Source organism: Pyrus communis, chromosome 15 (genome assembly GCF_963583255.1).
Source record: "Pyrus communis chromosome 15, drPyrComm1.1, whole genome shotgun sequence".
Taxonomy (NCBI): domain Eukaryota; kingdom Viridiplantae; phylum Streptophyta; class Magnoliopsida; order Rosales; family Rosaceae; genus Pyrus; species Pyrus communis.
This window is the reverse complement of record NC_084817.1, coordinates 8,946,312-8,967,964: the sequence shown is the minus strand read 5'-3', so window position 1 is coordinate 8,967,964 and position 21,653 is coordinate 8,946,312. Positions and strand designations below refer to the sequence as shown.

The following is a 21,653-nucleotide window of genomic DNA, read 5'->3' as shown; positions in this document are numbered from 1 at the left end:
TGTTATACATTTTTGAAGTTCTCAACAATGCCGTTTCATAGCTAAAAAACAAGCATCTCATGAAGGTCGAAAAGTTATAAGCTTTCCCATGTTCTTACAAATCGATTCAATCCTAGGTAGACCTCTTTGATGCACTTTATACCAAAGAATTGTACATGGAATCTAGCAAAGCTATAAGGTTTCTCTGGCTGCCTTACCTAATATAACTTAATCAATCAGTCTGAGATGAAAGAAAAATGGATAGGTATACCTGAATATATTATCTACGCCAGGATCCAACTGGGCTGTATATTTCTTCATCACCGTGCATGGAATCTGAGAACCCATGGCCTAGAACTCGCGGGGCAACGGAAAGTGTTCAACTCTTCAAAACATTCAGATGTGTTACAGGGATTCTACATCTTGGAATCTCAGGCAATGGGACATCAGTATTCAGTTCCAGGCTCCTGAGAATGTCATTATATACAAGATGAAAAGCCAATCGTGTAGAGGGGCGGATAGTCCTGCCATGTGATTCAACAACGCACATAGTTCCATAATCACACAATCGCAGAGGTAGTACGGCGAAGATCTGCTACTCCATCGAATTTTCCGCTCATTTGCCTACCTTTGAAACTGCCATATCTAACAGGCTTTGGCTGAAATAGAGACATGAGCATTTTCTCCAAGGTCTGCACAGAATACTTTGCATACTTGCTTGAACTTGCATCTTGCTCGACCAAGGGCCCATAATTCTGCATATAACTTCTGTAAACAGGCACAACAGCCTGCACAATGAGGTGGCACGTCTTCTCCCGTAGATCTTTATCTGCCACTACCCAACTCGATTGCTTCTTATACATGTCATCAAACGCTTCATTGAAGGTTTTTAGCCTCTTCTTGACAAGATCACGGGCAGTGGCACGACCACCTGAGAACAGAATCAGACCTTCTCGACTTAGATGACCCGGAAGTTTCCCCCAGCTCTCTCTCAAGAAAACTGTGGAATAATAATCCTTGTACTGTTCATGTTCTCGTAGCCAAGCATCCCCCAGCAGAAACCCCAGCTTAGTTCCCTTCAGGTGCTTGTACAAATGCCAATGGTTGTTCATTGCAAAAAGGTTGGCCAAGCTGGTATCCTCATAAGCCTTTATCCACGCCTCCAAATTTAGCTCAATGGCTTTGACAATTTCCAAAACCTCATTAATAAGGAGCCCTTCTTGAAACTTCTCATGCTTCCAACTTCGATAAATGATGAGAACCTGAGTTAAGATTGGCTTATAATCATCCCCGAGCAGTTTATTACAATAATCCGTAATAAAACTGACTAATTTCGGAACACTCCCATCTTGAGGAGGCGGGTTCTGCTTTTGCAATTGCACCTGAAGAAGAAGCTCCCAGAAAATTTCAGCTGCTCCATCAATAACACTCTTAATGAGATCCCTTGTCAAGTTTTGGATTTCAATACAGGCTGGTCCACCAAAAAGCCGGTTGAAGTCCAGTCTCAATTTGTTTAAAGAAGCAAATATATCCAACAACTTCAAAAGCTTTATCGGATCTTTTTTGCTCTCTGTAACAGTCTTCCCAAATTGTAGGAATGCAAGAATACCAGCCTGAGCAGCTATCTTTGCAAAGCAACCCATCCACACATCCAATCCAATCCTCTCAAAAACATCATTACACAACTTATACTCTGCCTCAAACAAGTGTTTCACTGCAAACTCCAAATGCTTTCCCCACTTCGATATGTATCCCTCTATGCTCTGCACATCATTAAACTCTGCAATTGATATCTCAAGGTAATCCAAATTGAGAGCTTGTAAACTTGCCCTTACATTCGAACTTCGAACTTCAACATAAATAGATTTACATCTCTCTAGTCTATTATTAGCAATCAGTCTTACAATTATAGCTTGCAGCTTCTGAATTACCAGAACAGGTAATGGTGATGGCGCAATGCAAGCTTGTTCTCCTAGAGAAGATGGTGACGACATTGGAAGTGGGACGCTATTTTCTGTGAGGAGCCTCCTGAACTCATTTTCTAATTTTTCCAACGCAGCCTCCAAAAGCCCTCCATCAAGGTTGGCCTTTTCCTTCTCACTCTGCAATTCTCGGAGACTTTTCAATGATTTCTTCAGGTTTGAAAGGTACCGCTCATCAGCAACTGCATTATCCTCCAAGTACTCTACTATATCCTCCAACCACTGAATTGCCAATCCACAATTGTCACCCAGAAATCTCAGAGCCTCTTGCAGACGTTTCAATACTGATAAGTAACCGGGCAGATCACTACGCGGATCTGACAGTAGACTCTTCTCGAGTCCATGAACAGCATCAAAAACTTTAAGCACAGCTGCAGCAGGGCCAACAGCGCGGTTAATATGACCACCAACGGCAGCAAGGGCTTCCTTGTCTGCACGAATGGGTCGAACTGCAGCCTCAAGAGAGGGTAATCTGTGGTTAATCTCTTCAAATCGGTTTCCAGCTTTCTCCAGAGCCGACCCTAGGCCCTGTGATTTCTGTAAGCTTAGCCTCAATGCCTTGCTTGCAGATATCAAACTCTCAATGCTATTATCATTCACGGAATGCGCCATTCAAATCCTAATATCAAACAACAAAAAAAACCCCAAAAATCAAAAGCTGCAAAACTACACGTCTCACACAAACTGGGAGCCAAAGGAATATAACAACTTTAAGCAGCTAAATGCAAAAATTCAAAATTCAAAAAAAAAAAAAAAGCAAAAATTGGGCTTTTCTTATATTCCTTTGATAAAGTGAAATTTTCTCTAGAAATTATCGAAAAATCTCATCTGGGTCCTCACCAATCGGAACCCAGAAGCTAAGAAAGAACAGAGAAATCTCACTGAACCCACAAAAGCAAAAGCAAAGCAAACCCAGATTTTCTTGAGGGTTAAGAAATACAAGGAACGAATAAGAAGGTTTACTCACTTGAAGTCGGCGAGAGATCCAGTTCACACGGACGAGTCGAATCGGATTCTGAACCCGGGTCTCAGAGAAACCCTAATCAGGAATGTAGTGACAGAGAGGGAGAGACCACTTTTTGCAGAGTTCTGTAAATCGCAATGTCCGACGAGAGTGGTGACAAAGTGCATGACAGTAAGGCGAAACGGGAAACCCTTCTCTCTCTCCTCTGCAAAAACTCCAATTTTTGTTTTTTGTTTTTGTTTAGTTTTTTGGTTTGCCTAAAGTCCTTAACTTTCAGGCTCCTCCTATTTTCTTCCACTCCACTCTATGAACGTTGAAAACTCACCTTGCGCTCGCAAATTGAATCCAACTGCGTCAACTCTTCCAAAAGCTAAAAATCAATATGATCTAAGAAATCATTCAATTTTGATTTATTAGGAAGTTGGCGGGTTGGGTAGGGCATGAAGAAATTATGAAATATGATGCCATGGAAAATACTCGATTAAGATAAATTGCAGTATAACACGTGTTTGAAAAAAAAAAATTTGTAATCTTAATAAGTTAGTTGTAGATAATACCGTTTGTTCAAAAAAATATTAATAAGTTCGTCTTTTATTTTGTATTTTTGAATTTTTACTTTGGTTTATGTGTGAGACAATTTTTTTTTTTTTTTTTTTTTTGTCAAAGAGTAGATTTTATTAGATTATAATTGAAATGTCTATACATCCGCAGCTAGAATATTAAACATAAATTTTGAACCAATACAATATCATTCCAAACAACCACCATGTTCCCGAAAAAAAAAGATGCAACGGCATCAGCAACACGATTTCCATCTCTAAGCACAAACAAGAATTTCATTGATTCGAGGCATTGAGCAAAACACCATACGTCATGTATAATTCCTTCCACCACAGCGTGTGAGACTAAAATTTAATGTAAAGGAAAATAATTTCTTACATGTATGTGACCAAGCAGTGTCTGATAGTATTTTTATAAAATTAAAAAAAAATAAATGTAATAATAAAAATGAATAAATTAGTTTGATATGGGTGGGTAAGAGAAGTTGAAAATTGGGAAATTTGTCCAAACTTTCCCTAAATATGACTAGTATTCTTTTGTATTGTTTTCTTCTTTTATTTTTCTTTTTCTTTTGGTGCAAGTTATGTGTTGTTTTTTCATGGAGTCACAATCTTTGAAACTTTTTTTTTGGGAAAGCCACTCTTTGAAACTTTCAAATGACCATTTTTTAATAAGTTTTAACGTTGGATGGTTACTTTTAACCCAACCTCCACACCACATAAATGGTAAATATAAATTAATAAATGAGAGAACCTAAGAAAAGTGCACCACGGTGAAAAGACATGAAGAATATTCTACTTTTTATCAACTTTTTTTAATTTCTTAGTACATGAAAATTTGTTCACTACGTTTGTTAGAATATGTCTACTTAATCACAAATTCATGCAAGATTTATTTGTGTAATGATTCTCGTTTGATTGTTTTTTCTTAACAAGACGTGATTAATTAATATAATGCATGTGAATTGCATTGCTCACCTATAAATATTGCTATCTTCTCATCTGAAAACGTATAGTAACTTTAACACTCTTTTAGTAAGTGCAAAAAATAACAGAATATAAAGAAATTGTACCCTCCATTTTATGCTTGCCAAGTTGCTAATGAAATTTCAGATGTGTTAGCTGGCCAACTCACTAAACCATATAATTGCACCGTCTCATTTTTATGCTTTTTCTTGCTTGTGCAACAAAAGTCAAAACCAGCTAAGACTATATTATTTCTCAGTTAATAAGATTTGCTGCAATTTAAAGTATTAAAATTACTAAGCTCAAGCTCATATGAAAATACACCCTACATATGCACAACCAGGTAGACCCCATATGAATAGCTAGCTGGCAACAGAGTTCTGACCCCACTTTCTTCCACATTCTGTAGTCACGTTAAAATGAGAAACGCTTTCTTATACTCTGAATGACACCGTGACGTTTCAAATTAATAATATAATATTAAAACACATGATTTTGCATCATGAATTAAAACGATACAGTAACATTTCAAAATACAAGTAGAGTGATTTCCAATGGATATTAAGTATTAACTTCGACACCTAATTGATCTAAACACCCTTAAGAGAGAGAAATTCTTCTATCCGAAACCCGGACTACGAAAAAAAGAGAGGAGGGTAGAATCACATAGTGGGTTTCTTTTTTGGGGGGAGGGTGAAAATCAGAGATGGAGCATGTGTGATTTTTTGTGTCTAGGCTATATGGTTGAAGCGGTCCAGACAGCGGACATAAGAATTTCTCCTGATTGAAATGTACGTTATGAATTCTTCTATTGACACCCAACTACAAACCTTTACAAAGATACCAAAATGTAACTCCTGCTATATCAGAAACGGTTGTGATCTTTGTGGGATTGTGGATCTCCTGCAAAAGTCGACAACTCAACGAGGCATCGAGTTCTAATGCTTGATTTTGATGCATATTTGTTAGAAATTTTTATCAGATTGCAATTTGCTGCAAATCATGGTTTGATGCAGCACATCTGTTCAAAAACCAACAGACCAACATCACATTGGTGATTACTTTTTACTTACAAATTTCCTCACTTTGTATAGTAGCAACAAGAACATGCAGAACGTATATAGAAAGCTTTTTATGCAGGAAGGTTGTCCCTAATGGAGTGCAATTCAGATGCAACACCACTGATATCCTTTCGGTCAGTGGGAGATTCCGCAGAACAAGCAATCCCAATTCCGAATATCAAACTCGAACACTCGTAGAGTTTCTGATCTCTTGCGCTACATTGATCGTTGGAAGTGTCGTTGGCACCTCCTTGAAGAAGTCACTACCAAGAAAGTGGCAATTTAGTCACATCGTGAAAGTTTATTGTAACTAAATGTATATTAGTCACAACTCGTTACTGAATGTTTGTTAGTTTCAACAATGTGTTTGTGACTATAACTTAAACAATTTTCTTGTATAATTTCTCCTTTGTAGTATTTTGCTGCCGGGATCACAGCGAGGAATTGGAAATTGGGCCAACTAAAATATGGCGGTTGAATCCAAGATATTGACAACTAATTGCGGTCCTTGTTTGCTGCAAAAATCTGAGAAAGCTCAGCATCTTAAAGCCTTTCGTTGGTTGTTATATAATGTTTTTTCGGAAATAGTGCAAATTCGAGGGGAGAGGCTGCAGGCCTGGCAGTGAGAAGAAGCCCAAAGAAAAATTGGACTTGGGCTCAGTGAGCTTGGTAAGACCAAAAACTGGAGCTCCAGATCAGACACCAAACGGTGTCTTAAGGCAGGAGCCATAACTGCAGGCTCGGCTCGGCTCAATGAGCGGCTTCATGCCGTAGCTGAGCCACGTTTTTTACTTTTATTTTGATTTTTTTCGGTTAGGGTTTTCAAAAAGGAAAACGAATAAAAAGGGCTTGAAAACTTTGAGTTTTAATGATAAGGACAAAATAAAGGGTAAAATGAATAGTACCACGATTGATTTTTTAGTGTAAAAATATGGTTTTTCGTTAAAGTGAACAGTACCGTGGGCTTTTCGTTAGAACTCTCTTTTCAAAACCCTAGTTGTTGCTTCTATTTTCTTGTTTTTCTTTGACTCACACAATTCAACATAGCAATGTAGCAAAATATAACACAATTTGCATATTCAAAATATGAACATATTAATTGCTTGTGCATGGACAAGCTATATATTTTGAATAGGGTTTTTATCACAAATTGTCATTGAAATTAACCATCACCATTAAAATGGTCCCTGGAATTAAAAATTAATCAAAGTCCCTGAAAATAGATGTAGCAAATTAATGTCGTCATTCTGTCACAATTCTATTAAAAATTTTGTTAAGTGCTAATGTGGCATATAAATGGGCCCCACAAGATTTATGGGTTTTTATCACAAATGATCCCTGCAATTGATCCACATCATCAAAATGGTCTCTGAAATTGACCCACACCATCAATATGGTACCTGAAATTAAAAATCAATCAATGTACTCTTTGAAAATAAGTGTCGCAAATTAATATAATCATTCCACCACAATTTTGTAAAAGAATTTGTTATGTACTAATGTGGGTTAAATAATTAATTAAAAAAATTGTCTAAATACGTTTTTGCACAGTGAAATTTTTTTTTCTTATAGTAGGGCCTACTCCGAAGAGAGATCTCTTCCATAAATTCTCAAAGGCACAAGGCTTAACCAAGGCCTAAGAAGGGGTGTTGAAATAGTTTTCAACCAACAATGCTCACACCTCGGTTATAACCTCTCGAGGCAGACTTCATCATTCTTTGCATCACCAAACCACCAGGGAAACGCCGAACAAGCTCTCCAAGATTAAGGTTGTGAGGATGTTAATCGCCTAAATGGTAACGATGATGTCTCAAAAGTCATTGCCAATGGGCCAAGTCATCACCAAAGGTGTTCTTAATCCAGGTTCAATTCAGTGAAGTGTGTCAAAATGTGTAAAGATGGGTGTATTGAGATTTTGTTTCGAGAATAAATAGTCAATAAGGCATAGAAATGTGGACTGAGATCGGAGGTGATTGCAGGACTGGGTTTTTGGGCTGACAATTTTTTTTATTAACAATTAGTATTAAATTAATTTAAGCCTAATTGTAATTTTTTGTTATAATTTAATTAGACTTGTGAGACCAATTTATGTGTCATATCAACACATAATAGAATTTTTGACAGAATTGTGACGGAATGACTACATTGATTTGAGACACTTACTTGCGAGACTACATTGATCAATTTTCAATTTCAAGGACCATTTTGATGCTGTGATTCAATTTCAAGGACCATTTTGATGTCATAGGTCAATTTCAAGGACCATTTGTGAGAAAAAATGACTTATGGGACCCATTTATGTGCCACATCAGCACTTAACAGATTTTTTAACAGAATTGTGATGGAATGACCTCATTGATTTGCGACACCTATTTCAAGGACTACATTGATTGATTTTCAATTTCAGGGATCATCTAGACGGTGAGGGTCAATTCAGGGACCATTTGTGATAAAATATAAATAATTTGGAGGTTCATGCATCATAGTGAATGTTTTCATACTATCAGGGGCTTATAAAATATCAATTCCATGTTTTAGAAAAACTTGATTTGATGGAAACAAAAGAAAGCCTTTGAGTGCTAGTTGTAAACGAACCTCCTCCACAAACCTTCAGTTCGTTAGCGACAGTAAGAGCGTGTTGATAACATGTTCTAGGCCTATTTAACTGAAGAATTATAAAAGGAGAGAGAGGGTAGGGTGGCAAGACAAAGAAGAGAGAATTTATGAATTTTGGGGTGTATGTTATCTCACTCCATTGTGCCTTTAGTTATAGTAGTAAAGAAAGAAGAATTCTTGCTCTTCAAGTAATACATTACAAATAAGACACAATTTAAAAGACAGTGTAGAATCTCATAGGGATTCATACAACCACATTCCTAACTAAATTAGGACGATTGCACCAATAATGAGTTTTTTTTTAAGAGAATAAGGACATGTAGTCCTTTTAACTCTCATCGTAAAATACCGGACTTCAATCCATTGAATCCTTATTTCTAAACTCAATGATGGGTGGGTGGCATGCAGTTGATAGAGCTTGTAACTAATTGCATCTATAACTTAAATAGGAATATGAATATGTTGGACATGGTGGATCAACCTACCTTGAGGTTTTTTTTTCCCGACAATGATAAAAACTATGTTGTCTCGTGATTAGGAGTGAAATTGCACATTTGAAATGAAAAATAATAAAATCAGAACCAAAAGTTTCTTATTGAATCAGAACATGGAGTTCTTTTATTCTGAATATTTGGGGGCCTGAAGTCTCTCGATTTCTGCATAAAAACCAAACTAATTTTTGGCGGCTTAATTTATTTATATGCATGGCATTGAGTATACGGTTATTACAAAATCGTCTGGACATATTTTGAGGCCTTAACATAGTGCATGTACATGTCCTTGCAAGGATTACTCACACGAAAAATTAGTCCTCATACCATCTAAGTCAAAATTGACCTTGGATCCCCGTACTTCTCTTGAGAATTTAACAACATATTAGTGAGTTTTATCAACATCTAGTCGTGGATTGTTTGACCAATGACTAGATGTATTACAAGATGGTCGTTATATTATTCACTTGTTATTACAAGCAAAATTCCCATATTTTGAGATTATTTCATGTCACTTGAGATTAGTTTTGAGCACACACTCTCATGGCTTACCAAAATTTTTAGTAATTTTATTCATTGCTGATTTCTGCTTGAGACCTGTATCTTGATCACATGCATCATCATGATCATTTTGGTTGAGGTTAATTTTACAACCAACAAGAAATTATGTTACAAAGATGGTTCATCCCTCACAATTGGGATTCAAATCGGTTTGTTTTTAGTTGGGTTCATATCTGCCGCAATGTTGCAGACTATCACTTTGATGAGACAATTTTACCATTAGAAGAGAAATGACAGTTTTCTATAACTTTGTGAATTAGTGTTGATACATCCTCTCTTGTTTCATAATTGATGTAAATAATTTGTTGCATGCCAGAAGCATGATAGACATATAGATAGGTTCTAAATTTTGAACTTCCCCGAAGTGGAGATTTATATAGTTCAAGCGCAATTTAAGTAACTCTCCATAAAAGGTTATGATACAATTCTCTAAGTAATTAATCTCGAGATGTTTGTCCTATAAGTGACAATGGAAGCTCAAAGAGGCACTGATATCCAAGCAATCAAGATACTTATAAATTAAGCATGCACATACAAACAAGAAATGTTGGATCATGAATTGATGATGGATTTAATTTTATAGTAGCTATTCATATCATCAAGGACTATTAGGCCATGTTTTCCAATTAAGTCGACAAATTATAAAAGCACCAAATTGGAAAAAGGCAAATTCCGTTTTTGAGAGGCAATGAAAAATATGAAATAAGTAAACCTATAGTTTAAACCCCAAAAGTATCCTTGGGTGTATTTAATGAAGTGAATTAAAATCACTGAATGGCACTGTATGGCATAAGGTTTTTTTTTTTTTTTTTTTTTTTCGGTTGTAGAAACATAGTCTCCTATTGTAGTGGCAATTGCATTTCTGTAAGTATAGTGTTATGTTAAACATGAGACTTGTGGCATGTGAAGACTGCATACTACTTGAGATTTTAAGTTTGTATATCTCTCAAAGTAATTTCTTAATGAATTAAGAATGCCATGAAACTCTTCTTCAAAGATTTTCATTTAAGAGCATAAAGCTCAAAGTAGGTACTCGATACCAATACATTGTATTCTAGATAAATTTAGTATAAATTGCCTCAATGAGTACTCTTGTTACCTTCGAACCAAAGTTATATTGTTAACATACTTCTGAAAAAGTTTACAGAACCATAGTACTGTTGGAAGCCCCTATGCAGCTATTTTGTATACATGGTTATATTCGCATGAAATATAGTAAAGTACTCTTTTTCAGCTTGTACATTTAAATACAAAAAGCTATTGTCAACTCTCAGTAAACTTCCGCACTTTCTAGGATCAAGTTTTACTCAAGTTAAATTTCTTGAAGATTGAAGTCACATTACTTCGTAACTTAACAATGATGACTAGTCAAATCAAGACTTACTATAATTAGGGTGAGTCACTAATCTAGCATAGTTATGCATAAGAGGGAGTTTTTGACAATGTGCTACAAGCCTACAACGGACAAAAGCACAATGTGCTCTTTTTCCTTTGACTAGGTTTTTATCCCACTAAGTTTTTCCTAGCAACATCATATCAATGTTTCATTATTGTGGTGCCAGATTTTTTTTTTTTCCTCCTTTGGTTAGGTTTTGTCCCACTGGGTTTTCCACGCAAAGCTTTATCGAGACAAGTATCATTGATTGGTGACATCCAAGGGAAAGTGTTGTAAATAGTATTTATTATCTAGATGCTCACTTCAGGGATATATATAATGAGAAGAATAAATAGTTAAATACTCTGATTTCTTTTCCACTTTATCTCATCTCTCTCTGTTTCATATTTTATTTTTCAACATTTCGCACTAATTTTTAAGTTTTTTTTTATTTTCACTACAAGTGTTATTATTATTATTATCTAATCTATACCACATAGAGGGAGGTAATGTTTAAATATGAGACATAGTGGGTCGACCAGTCGAAGATGAATGCCTATTTGTCATGGGCAACCCACCACTTGCAATTTTCAAAGTTATTCGCACCTTTTAACCTTCCTTACAAACTTTCCTTATGCACTATTGTGAGAAGATACATTTGATGTTAATTTAGATTAAGTCCATACGCCCAAGATATTTCTTAATCTTCATCCATTTGGTATAGCACTGTGGTCCAGCTCATTTTCCAGCATGAGTATAGCCCAGCTTCATTAACAAGTTTCAACTTTTGCTGAACCATCATCAACGAAAATAGACAGGGTAGACAAATATTGAATAAAACGCCAAAAAAAAAAAAAAAAAATCAACCAATCACAACAATTAAATGGTTTAGGTTGATATTTCCCAAAGAGAAATTAATGAAATCGAACCAAACCAAACCACTTTACCACGTTTCACAAAGAAAAGTCATTGCCTCCTCGCTGAGTTTAATGACTTTTCCAAGTATGACTTGAAATGCTAAAATTTTGTGTTCAACTCTAAATAACTAACATAAAATCGCTCAAATCAAATTGACCAGACAAGTCGTCAGAGGCGCAAAAACCGATCCATTATACTTACACTAATAACACTATGCAACAGTGTAGTCGTCAATGTATCCTAACTCAATTAAAGAAAAGAAAACGATGATTTCAAACGGTGGAACATCAAGGAATAAATCATACTTCAATATGATCCGAAGGTTTAGTGCCTTCGTGCCTAACACCCACACAATTATATAATTTCATTGGACGGTAGGGGAGCTTTTGACTTCTAACACAATTTTAATACACATAGCTTTAGTCTTAATATTCCACCAACTGTCCTCCATTCGATTAAGTCATCATGATTCCCTCCCTGATCACGGATCTATTTTTTTGACTTTCATTACCCGTAAACTAATCATAAATTAAGATAAAATAAATAATATTCCCACCAAATGCAATAAAATAAAAATAACTAAATAATTTGGAAATAAGTATAATTAATTAAATTAAACACCGCTAGGACAGATTGATTCCGCCCTCAATATTTTCCCATTATCCATTTGATTAAACTACACGATTTATATATATATATATATATATATAAATAAAAAGTAGTTACATCCATTCCAGTTCCACCACCTTCCTCTCAACTGCTGTGACAAATCCCCTCTTTCTACCCACTTTCCTTCTCTTTCTACCCACTTTCACTCACGTTGACTCAAACACCAACCCCACGCTCTCCGGCGCGTGACGGTGCTCCCCTTCGTACGTTACGATCAGCATCGCCGGATCATCCGGAGCCCGCTCCACGTGTTTCCTCGCCGGGCACCCCCTCACCGTACTGCACTTGTAATATCCCCTGACAAACAAAACCCATCTAACATCAGGTTCAATTCTCACCGTCCGATCATATCATACACCCACACTTTTCATTTCATGACAAATCAACGGCTGATGTTTAAATTCAGTACCTTGGGTAAGGCGAGCCCTTGATCGGCTTCTGACCGTACTTTCTCCAGGAGTACTCGTCCGGTGGAATATCGGCGATTTTTGAACTAATCGCCGGCACGCGAATCGTTTTCTTCACCCGATTTTTCCTGAATTACAAGAAAATAAAAACAATAATTAGTTATTTATTTTAGTTTTAGTCGTTGGTCAAAATTAAATAATAAAAAAAGTCTTTCCCCACGCGCGGAGAAAAACGAAACTTATTACTGTTCCAAGGTTGAATTTCTAATATACGCCAGGCGCATCTTATCGTGTCAGCGTCAAAGGGTGCTACATCCATTAATGGCCCAGCAACCTAACCCGTTGACCCGACAACGATCGGGTCCATCAAGTAAAACCGAGTTGAATCGCCCGAGTCAACTCGTTTCCTCGGATACGAGGTGCGTATTTTAGCTGGGGAGAGGAAGTTTAAACTAAAATGCGCGGATAATGAATAACGCTTACCTTCTCTTGGAGCAATGGCACTTGCCGGAACCGGAAGCAGATCCTGAGGCGGAAACCTTGCACGACGTGTCGTCGGAGTGGTCGTGCTCGTGACACCTCTTCTTAAACGGCGCCGTTGAGAGAGGAGGCTTCGCGCCGGACACGGCCGGAGCGGGAGCCAAGAAGATCGACGATCCCAGCTTCCCGTTCGAAACGCTGCCATCTCCGGTGATTGCCGACGACATGAACGACGAGCCTGACGAGACGCTGAAGTTATCCTTTGCGAATTCAATCTCCGCGCTCTTTGGGTTCGAGGCGAAGGCATTAGGCCTCGTGAAGTCGAGCGTCATGCTGTGCGGCTGCGATTGGCCGAAACTCGACTCGATCAAAGCCTGCTGAACAACCCCAGGAGCAGTTACCGGAACCGGCGCCGGAGTCGGAGTAAGATTTAGAGTCGGAGAAAGATTTAGAGCCGGAGCTAAGCTCAGTGTTTGTGAAGGTGGGGGGTGAGAAGAAGAGAAGTGGACGGGCTGAACCGGTTGAGCCGGACCGCGTCGGAACCGGGCATGGCCGGTCCGATTGAGGAGGGAGATGACCTTTTTGAACTTGGAGACGGTGTGATCGGTGATGTCCGTACAGTCCAGGCGGGCCGATTGGTTGTTTGGGTGTTGCTGCTGGTGGGAGAGGAACCGGATCAGGTGCTCCATGCTCTGCAATCCTTGCGATGCGGCTTCCTGGATGGCCTTCTGATCCTCCATCTTCGGGAAGTTCATCAGCTCCACCGTCATTGTAAGGGTTTCGAGAATCTCCGGCCGGCGAGGTTGGGGAGGTCTCTCAAGAGGACATTCCCGTATTTGAGATTTTGGGTGGAGGTTGGGTGGTGATGGGGGAGTGGGGAAAATATAAGGGCGAGGGAGGGAGAGTCAAAGTGCGATTTCGATCGGACGGCTGAGATGGGTTTGAAGATATGTATTGAGGGGTGGGGAGTGGTGGGTCCCGGAGTGGGGGAGGGAGGAAATGTGAGTGTGGGACAACTAGAAACTGACTTCATTATACTTTCTCGTGATGGGAATAAAAAACAAAGGAGAAGGTTGACCAGACCAGAAGAAGGGGAACGGGTGAAAGAAGGAGGAGGGGGACCTTGGAGTTTAATAAAGTTTCTACTGTTTGGTTATGTGTTTTTGTATGACTTGTGAGCTGTGACTTTTGTTTACGTAAATCAAACTTTATATTTACAAATTACATAATGTGTCATTAATATAAAATAATTAAATAATTAATAATTAAGTTATAATTTATTTATTAATAACTACGTCATATAGTTTACGAAAAATAATTTAAATAAATGGTCTCTTTAGCATCACTCTTTATTTGGTTATGAGTAGGAGAAGAATTTATATAACGTGTTTATTGCTATTGTGGCGTTAATATTCAATAAAATAATAATATATGTAAGCTTTTTCTTTTTCAATACATGTCATTGTTTTAGTAGATTGAGAAGTACATAATGATAAATTTGATCTATGTAATTTTAAACTCTTCGCGATTTTGTTTTTTTCTTTTGTTTTTGTGGGGGGGGGGGGGGGGGGGGGGGGGGGGGGTTTCAAAAGGTAGAGAAAATTTATAAATTAAAATCCAAACAGACGTATTGCATTACAGAAAAAAGATGTCACTTATGCAAACATTATGAGTAAAGGTTCTTCCCAGTAGCAAATTATAAAATAGTACATAAAGGTAATAAACATGAAACGGTTTCAACCCAAGAACAAATCCTCCACAAGGGTTCAAACAGTAAAGGCCCAAAGGTGGTTAATAAAGAAAACCTTAAGGGGGCGTTTATTGCACCGGACTATCTCGGACTGGACTGGTTTAGACTAGACTAAGCAGGACTAACTTAGTGAAGCGTTTGGTGCAGTGTCGGACTAAGAAGTAGGATAATAAAAATAATAAAATAAATTCTTTTTTTCTTTTTCTATTTCTTTTTCCAGTTATACAACACTCCTGAAACCTCTCTTCCCTCTCCTTTTTTCCGTCCAAACTCCATAGATATCAATCACAGCTTTTCCTCCATTTCAATTGATAAAGCTTTCCGTCCAAATTCCACTACTTGCAACCACATCTTTCTCCTCCATTTGAATCGATAAAGCTCCCAAAACACAAACAATCAAAAATTCAATTTCAATCAAAATCGAAATCGCAGCTGCATTCCTTGTATACCCAACAACGACACTTTGATTCGAGCAGGATGAGGAGAGAGCGGGAGAGGACGTGATCTGGGTTAGGTCATGCAAATCGGCTCGACATCGAGCAGGACGAGGAGAGAAAGGGAGAGGACGTGATCTGGGTTCGGGGTGAGAACAGAGGGAAATGACGCAAGCATTAGTGAGAGAACGAAAGCAGTGGAGAGAGCGCGCAAGAGCAGAGAAAGAGGGAAAGGGAGAGACAGAAAAAGAGAGAGGAACGATGAAGGAGACAGCGTTGTGAGTAAGGCATTCTTAGCAATCCCATGGTTCAACGTCGGACTAATTTGGACGATCTAACGAGGCCCGGAGTCCACACGAGTCTGGGCTAGTCTCATTTAAGTTAGTCCCCAAGCATACCAAACATGGGATAATAATCCTAGCTAGTCCAGTCCCACTTAAGAAGGTGAAACAAATGCCCCCTAAAAGCCTTGGTGAGGAATCACTCGCCGCACTGCAGTTGCTCAAAAACCAGAAACATCCGACAATATACAACATCAGATTTGCACCACAAAACTGAAAATTATCACCAATAAACCTGCAAACCGAAAGGATAAGCCAAACCTCACTACGAGTTGAGCATAATAATTTTTAAATGTGAACTATTTCGTAATTGATCAAACTGAATTCAGCATGTACTTTTTCACAGTCTGAACTTCGATAACCAAACACAAATCGAAGTTGATGCAAACTCAAGTTGTTTAGACTAATTTTTTACAGTCTTGGTTAAGACTTTATGTAAAGAGTTAGCAATACGCATGTTTTAAAGATGAAATGTTGCTCCACATTTTTTAATGCTTCAAGTCTTCCTAAAACAAAAAAAAGTCAATACTTTGAATTTGTGGGAGTTTTTAATAATTGTATAGCTATTGATATGTTTCTAAAAGTAATTTACAATGCTTAAGACTTTTGTAAAGGTTGACATGGAAGCAGAAATTGATTTAGAAATAGATAAGTGATTTCCACATATTATTTTTTGTTTACGAGCATATCTTAAATCAAATAACGCGAGCAAATAGTACCAATCTATATTTGGTTCTTTCAGATCTGTATTCCACACAGTACATTCATATTCGATTCTTAATATTAGTGAAATACAAGGTGGTGATTAGAGAAGGTTGAAATACCTTTGTGAACCTATTCAGCCTTAAAAAGTAGAGTACCGTGACAAAACTACTAGTTGGTCATAGGGATGGGCAAACAGGTATAGAAATAGCGGGTTGGGGCGGGTAATTCAAGTTCAGGGAGGGTACAGGGCGGGTCCAAAATTTCTATACACAAAACGGGGCAAGGCGATTTGGGTATACGAAATTAGCGGGGTAGGGCGGATATTAAAATATGAGGGAATGAGCCCCTGGCCCGGCCCCGTTTCTAGCATGGAATAATATACCTCGATCTCTTCTTATTTGCTTGTTGGTTTTGTCAAAGCTAGTCTTATTCTCTCCTCCAGAGTCCTCTCAGTTCTCTCATCCCAACTCCTCGATCTCTCTTCCTAACTCGCTCCTACCGTCTCATCTCAGCTCCGTACGCTGCCACCATCATCATGAAACCTCGATCTCTCTTCCTAATTCTCTCATGTCTTCCTTGCTCCGTCCGTTGCCATCATCATTAGACCTTGATCTCTCCTCCTGACTCACTCTCTGGAAATTAGTCTCTCTCTCTCTCTCTGACGAACTCAAAGGGACAACCGACGAAGTCGAACAATTCGAAACGACGAATTAGTCATCTCCTATGTCTGACTTAAACCCATATTTACAGTGCACGACTCTGCTCATAGTCCTATTCAGTTTTAAGGTATTACATTTTAGGGATTTAGAATTGAAAATTAAATTAGGGTTTTCTAGATTTAGGGATTTTGTTGGATTCTTGAACCTTGACATCTGTTATGTTCCAATTTCAAATATTTTACTGAATTGAATTTGAATCAACTGAGTTTGAAACTTATGTTGAATTAAATTCCCTCTGATTCGAGCACGACAAAACAGAGCAAAACAGGGCAACAAAAACGACAACAAAGACAATGAATTTGTGTTGTCGTATACTGATACACTGCTGGACCTCGAGCTTCCTGACGGCAACGAAAAGCGGAAGCTTTCGGAGGGAGAAATGGTCAGCCTCTGCTCAGAATTTCTGAACGCCGACACCTACATAACTTCCACTACACTGCAGTGGATCATAGCCAATGTAGTCAAGTACCCACAAGTTCAAGAGAAGCTGTTTGCGGAGATTAAAGGGGTGATGGGAGAAACGGAATAGAAGGTGCGAGAGGAGGTCCTACACAAGTTCAAGAGAAGCTGTTTGGAGGGGTTGAGGCGCCACTCACCGGGGGCGTAGTGAAATAGCTCATGTGCTGCTGCAGTGCTACCGTGCTAAAAAAAATAAAAAATAAAGTTGGACCAGTGGACCTGCCCCAAATCGGCCCGTTTGAAATGGGTTAGGTTGGGTTGAAAAACTCAAAATCCCTCTACCCGGTCTGGCTTGACTCGTGCCTAACCCTAGTTGGTCCTTTTTAAAATATGTTTATAATTACTAACTAGAACCTAGAGCATATGGATGTTCAAGTCAAACCAATCAAATCTTAGATGTCCTACTCTTGGAAAATGCCTAACATGTTTCTATTGAATTGAAATGGTAAAACTTGAATAGTAATCATTTTACTAAAAATAGTATTTGTTGACCTACATCAACATATTTTAATTTTGAAAACAATTGATATTATATTTAGGAAAACAGAAAAATTATTGATGCCTAAAATACAATTTAAAAAGATAATGGTTTTCTAATACATACCATATAATCTACATTGATGAGTTAATAAATGGGCTAAACTGCACAAAAAACTAGCAACAATTATTTAATTCAAATTGTATTCAGTGAAAATCAAACTTAATAATTTTTCTAGACAAATTGCAAAAGACTTTCGTAAGAAAACCAAACATGACCTGAAAAAGACAGGAATTTGAATGTGCGACCAATTGCAGTCCTAGTATTTGTTTCAAGTAAATAGATATCCCATAAAAGTTAATTTAAAATCATTGACTAACCTTTTTCTTTTCTTAAAAAATGTTACCCGTCCAATTTATTCTTTGAACCGTCTAACGGTTGAATCATGTGATAAGAGTTGACTGATACTTTGGTTTTATTTATTTGGGTTGAAAACACTTTGAGTTTTATGGCTTGTTTGGTATCCAATTCAGATCCAACTTTTAAGGCTCAAAAACAGATTTTGAGTCCAAAATGAAATTGCACAGAACTGTTTGGTATCCAACACAAAAGTGCTCATTTGCTCTCACCTTCTCTACAAAACTCTCTTTAAAGTATGATAAAAAAAAAAATTCTTTGAGAAACTTTTTCATACTACGGTTTATAAGTTTAGTGTTCAACCTTGTAGATGACAATTTGATACTAAATTATGTAACTTAACTTAGATTCACTGCTCTTCAATGTCAAATATCGTTAAGACAAAAAAAAGTTTAACTAACTACATTTTTGAAGAAGAGTATGATATTTCATTAATTGAAAGAAAAAAAAAGGTATTACAATACATATCATGAATAACTCAATCCCTAAATGGTCCATCTAAAAATATTACAATATAGCATCACTAATCGCAAAGCAATGAGTAGCGTTTGAACTCATCATGAACCACAAGATTACATAGGTTAAGAGAATCGTTGAACCTTGTGTTACATGAAATTCATGTGTGTACAAAATTTCAAACCATACATTGGGATAAGGAGTACGACGGACATGGGTCGATCACATCACCTAATCACCGCCAAGATCTAGAACACCAAGTGAAGAAGATCTTGTAAATCAAACAGCTCCACTTTTTACACATAGATCCAAAAGAGGTAGCACACCAAAACAAAAATTAGAATCAAGCAACTCTCAATCAAACTAGCAAACTCTCCTAAAGAGAAAAATCAAAATCAAACTCCAAGACAATTCATGGAAATTATTAAATAAAATCATGTCACCGCTCCATATCCTTCAGATATCCAAGAGCTGTATCATTGCACCAGCTAAACCCATAATGTTGTTTTGGCCAATTCCAATCTCAGCACAATCTGACATCTTCCATGGCTTCTAGCTTCAACTCTATATCGAGATTGGTAACTAGACCCAAATCTTGTGTAAACTAGGTGCATGGGCCAAAAGACGACGACTATCATGACAATTACAACATTTCACAGGGATAATTCTACACCAAACAAAGTAAACAAAAAGAGAGAAAGAAGAAACTAAGAATGATTTTCAAGAAGATTGCCGCCAACCTCAAAGCCAAAGCAGCAGCCTCGACAGAGAATTTTTCTCTGGTTTTTGTCTATACGGCTAGGGTTTTAACTAACTACTTGTACATGTATAGTTCCATGCTCATGCGGATTTTAGTAATAGTGTATTGAAATCTTGATCACATCTATTGATTAATTTGTAAGTTTGTGTAAATTTTTTATATTCATATGAGTAAAAGAAGTACTATGATCCAAAACCCAATATTTTCTTTTGGTGAATAAAATTGGAGAATGTTTTTTTAACAATCATGTGACACTCCACATCTTAGATAATTGATATACATAAGAATAACTCCAGCCCCACCCAATTGATATACTTTGGTAAATTACACAAAACTACCTCAATTATGGGTTAAATCACAATCTCATACCTCATGTTGTAAACATTGCAATGTCATACCTCAACTTATGAATTCGTTGCAATGTCATACCTCCATTAAATTTTCTGTTAATTTGGCTATTAAATGATGACATGGCAGGAGCTTGGCCCACTCATTTGCCAACTGGAATAAACAATTAATTAATCAATAATTATTTATTTATTATTTTATTTAACAATTAAAGTTAAATAAAAACAAATAATTTTGTGGGCCCCCTCTTCTCTCATTCTATGTTATCCCTTTCGTTCACCCCTAAGCCGCATCCCTACCATCAGCCCACAACATTTCCTCTCCAGACTCCATCGAGTTCTTCCTCCCTTCTAAAACAATGCCTTCCACTACTCCAAAATCCCTACCACCCTCGATTCCACCAACAACGACAACCATATTAATAACGACGACCACATTAGCAATGTCTTCCACTACTCCAAAGTCCCTACCGCAATCGTACTCGCATTCTCAATCGCAATGCCATTGCCAAATCACTCATCTCTTCATCAAATTCAAGGTCCTCTTCTTATTCATGTTTTACCGATTTTGGTATTAGATTGTTGGCGCAATTGGCGGGTCAACGCCTAAACAACATCCCCATTCAATCGTCTCCCCCTTCCTTCATTCACCACCAAAACCATAACCTAACCACACTCCTCACCACCCCCACCTGCCAATCACCTCAAATCCGCCTATCCCTCATGTCCAAGGTTGGGCTCAACACCCCTCCTTAAGTGGGAAATGTTCGACCACAATTTCACAACGGCGCAATCCCAACAAAAACTCAAGGACGAAATCGACCCAGCTCGACCGGCTCGCCAGCCTCCGAGTCATCTCCCTCACCAACAACTGCTTCAGCTACAGCTGCATCGGCTCAATCATTTCTCATCCCCAATCATCTCGCATGACCCTTTACCCAACCGCATCATTTTCGCCTCCAATCCCCTACCTCAGATCTGCCGTGAGCCTTGTCGAGGTCTGGTTTCTAGATCGAGTCCAACCAAAATCCTAGAACTAATCAGAATCATTTCCCTGGCGGCGAAGCAACTCGATCACTCGGAACCACCCACCACGCTCTCGCCTTTGCCAAACGACGATGACGGCAAGGCTGTTGTCGTAAAATGTCTTAATGTCCATGGAGGCTTCGATGGTTGGTGTTGTGGTTGCGGGGATCAGAGGAATTCGGAGAGAGTTGTTTGGTGGGAGAAAGAGAGATTTTTTAATTAAAATTTTGTTCAGATTAGAAAAAATCTTGAATCTATTAATTTTTAATTTAATTAGGCAAGGAAGTGGCCCCAATGTCTACCTAGTCATCAGTTAACAGAATAATTAACGATTTTTTTTTAGCGGAGATTTGACATTGCAACGAATTCATAAGTTGAGGTGTGACATTGCAATGTTTACAACATGACGTATGAGATTGTGATTCAACCCATAATTGAGGTAGTTTTGTGTAATTTATCCATATACTTTAGATAATCGATATTGATTCCCCCAAAACCCAAAAAGCCATCTCCAACTCACTCCAGAAAGTCAGGCAGTATGTGGGCCCAAGCTTTATAGACCAAGGCATCTGGCAATCCATGCTAGTGTGTGCACCCGAGTGCTATTTGACTTTAGCCACGCTTTAAATTTTTTTTTTTTTTTGTTTTTTGTGTCAGCACAACACGTGCATGTGGGTGGCACGTTGGTATAAAAAAAAAGGTCGGTGTGGCCCAACTTGCAATGCACTAAGG

General features: G+C 37.9%; 2 protein-coding genes across 2 annotated transcripts; both read right to left on the bottom strand.

Moving 5' to 3' along the window:
- Nucleotides 1-9: 9 nt before the first annotated feature.
- On the bottom strand, nt 10-3,283 carry LOC137717913 (exocyst complex component EXO70A1-like). The gene is made up of 2 exons (XM_068457418.1): nt 2,929-3,283; nt 10-2,580 (listed from the first exon to the last, which is right to left on the bottom strand). Exon 2 carries the CDS (start codon nt 2,571-2,573, stop codon nt 540-542), a length of 2,034 nt encoding a protein of 677 aa, XP_068313519.1. The 5' UTR covers nt 2,574-2,580; nt 2,929-3,283; the 3' UTR covers nt 10-539.
- An 8,755-nt stretch (nt 3,284-12,038) lies between these two features.
- Nucleotides 12,039-13,907, bottom strand: LOC137717930 (probable WRKY transcription factor 17). Its single transcript, XM_068457438.1, has 3 exons — nt 13,033-13,907; nt 12,552-12,677; nt 12,039-12,439 (listed from the first exon to the last, which is right to left on the bottom strand). Exons 1-3 carry the CDS (start codon nt 13,797-13,799, stop codon nt 12,289-12,291), a joined length of 1,044 nt encoding a protein of 347 aa, XP_068313539.1. The 5' UTR covers nt 13,800-13,907; the 3' UTR covers nt 12,039-12,288.
- Between the last annotated feature and the right edge of the window lie 7,746 nt (nt 13,908-21,653).

Coding starts and splice junctions, on each gene's coding strand:
- LOC137717913 (XM_068457418.1), bottom strand. CDS start 2,573: ATGGCGCATTCCGTGAATGATAATAGCATTGAGAGTTTGATATCTGCA.
- LOC137717930 (XM_068457438.1), bottom strand. CDS start 13,799: ATGACGGTGGAGCTGATGAACTTCCCGAAGATGGAGGATCAGAAGGCC. Junction 12,678..13,032: donor TGCCATTGCTCCAAGAGAAG/GTAAGCGTTATT, acceptor CTTGTAATTCAG/GAAAAATCGGGTGAAGAAAA. Junction 12,440..12,551: donor AAGGGCTCGCCTTACCCAAG/GTACTGAATTTA, acceptor TTTGTTTGTCAG/GGGATATTACAAGTGCAGTA.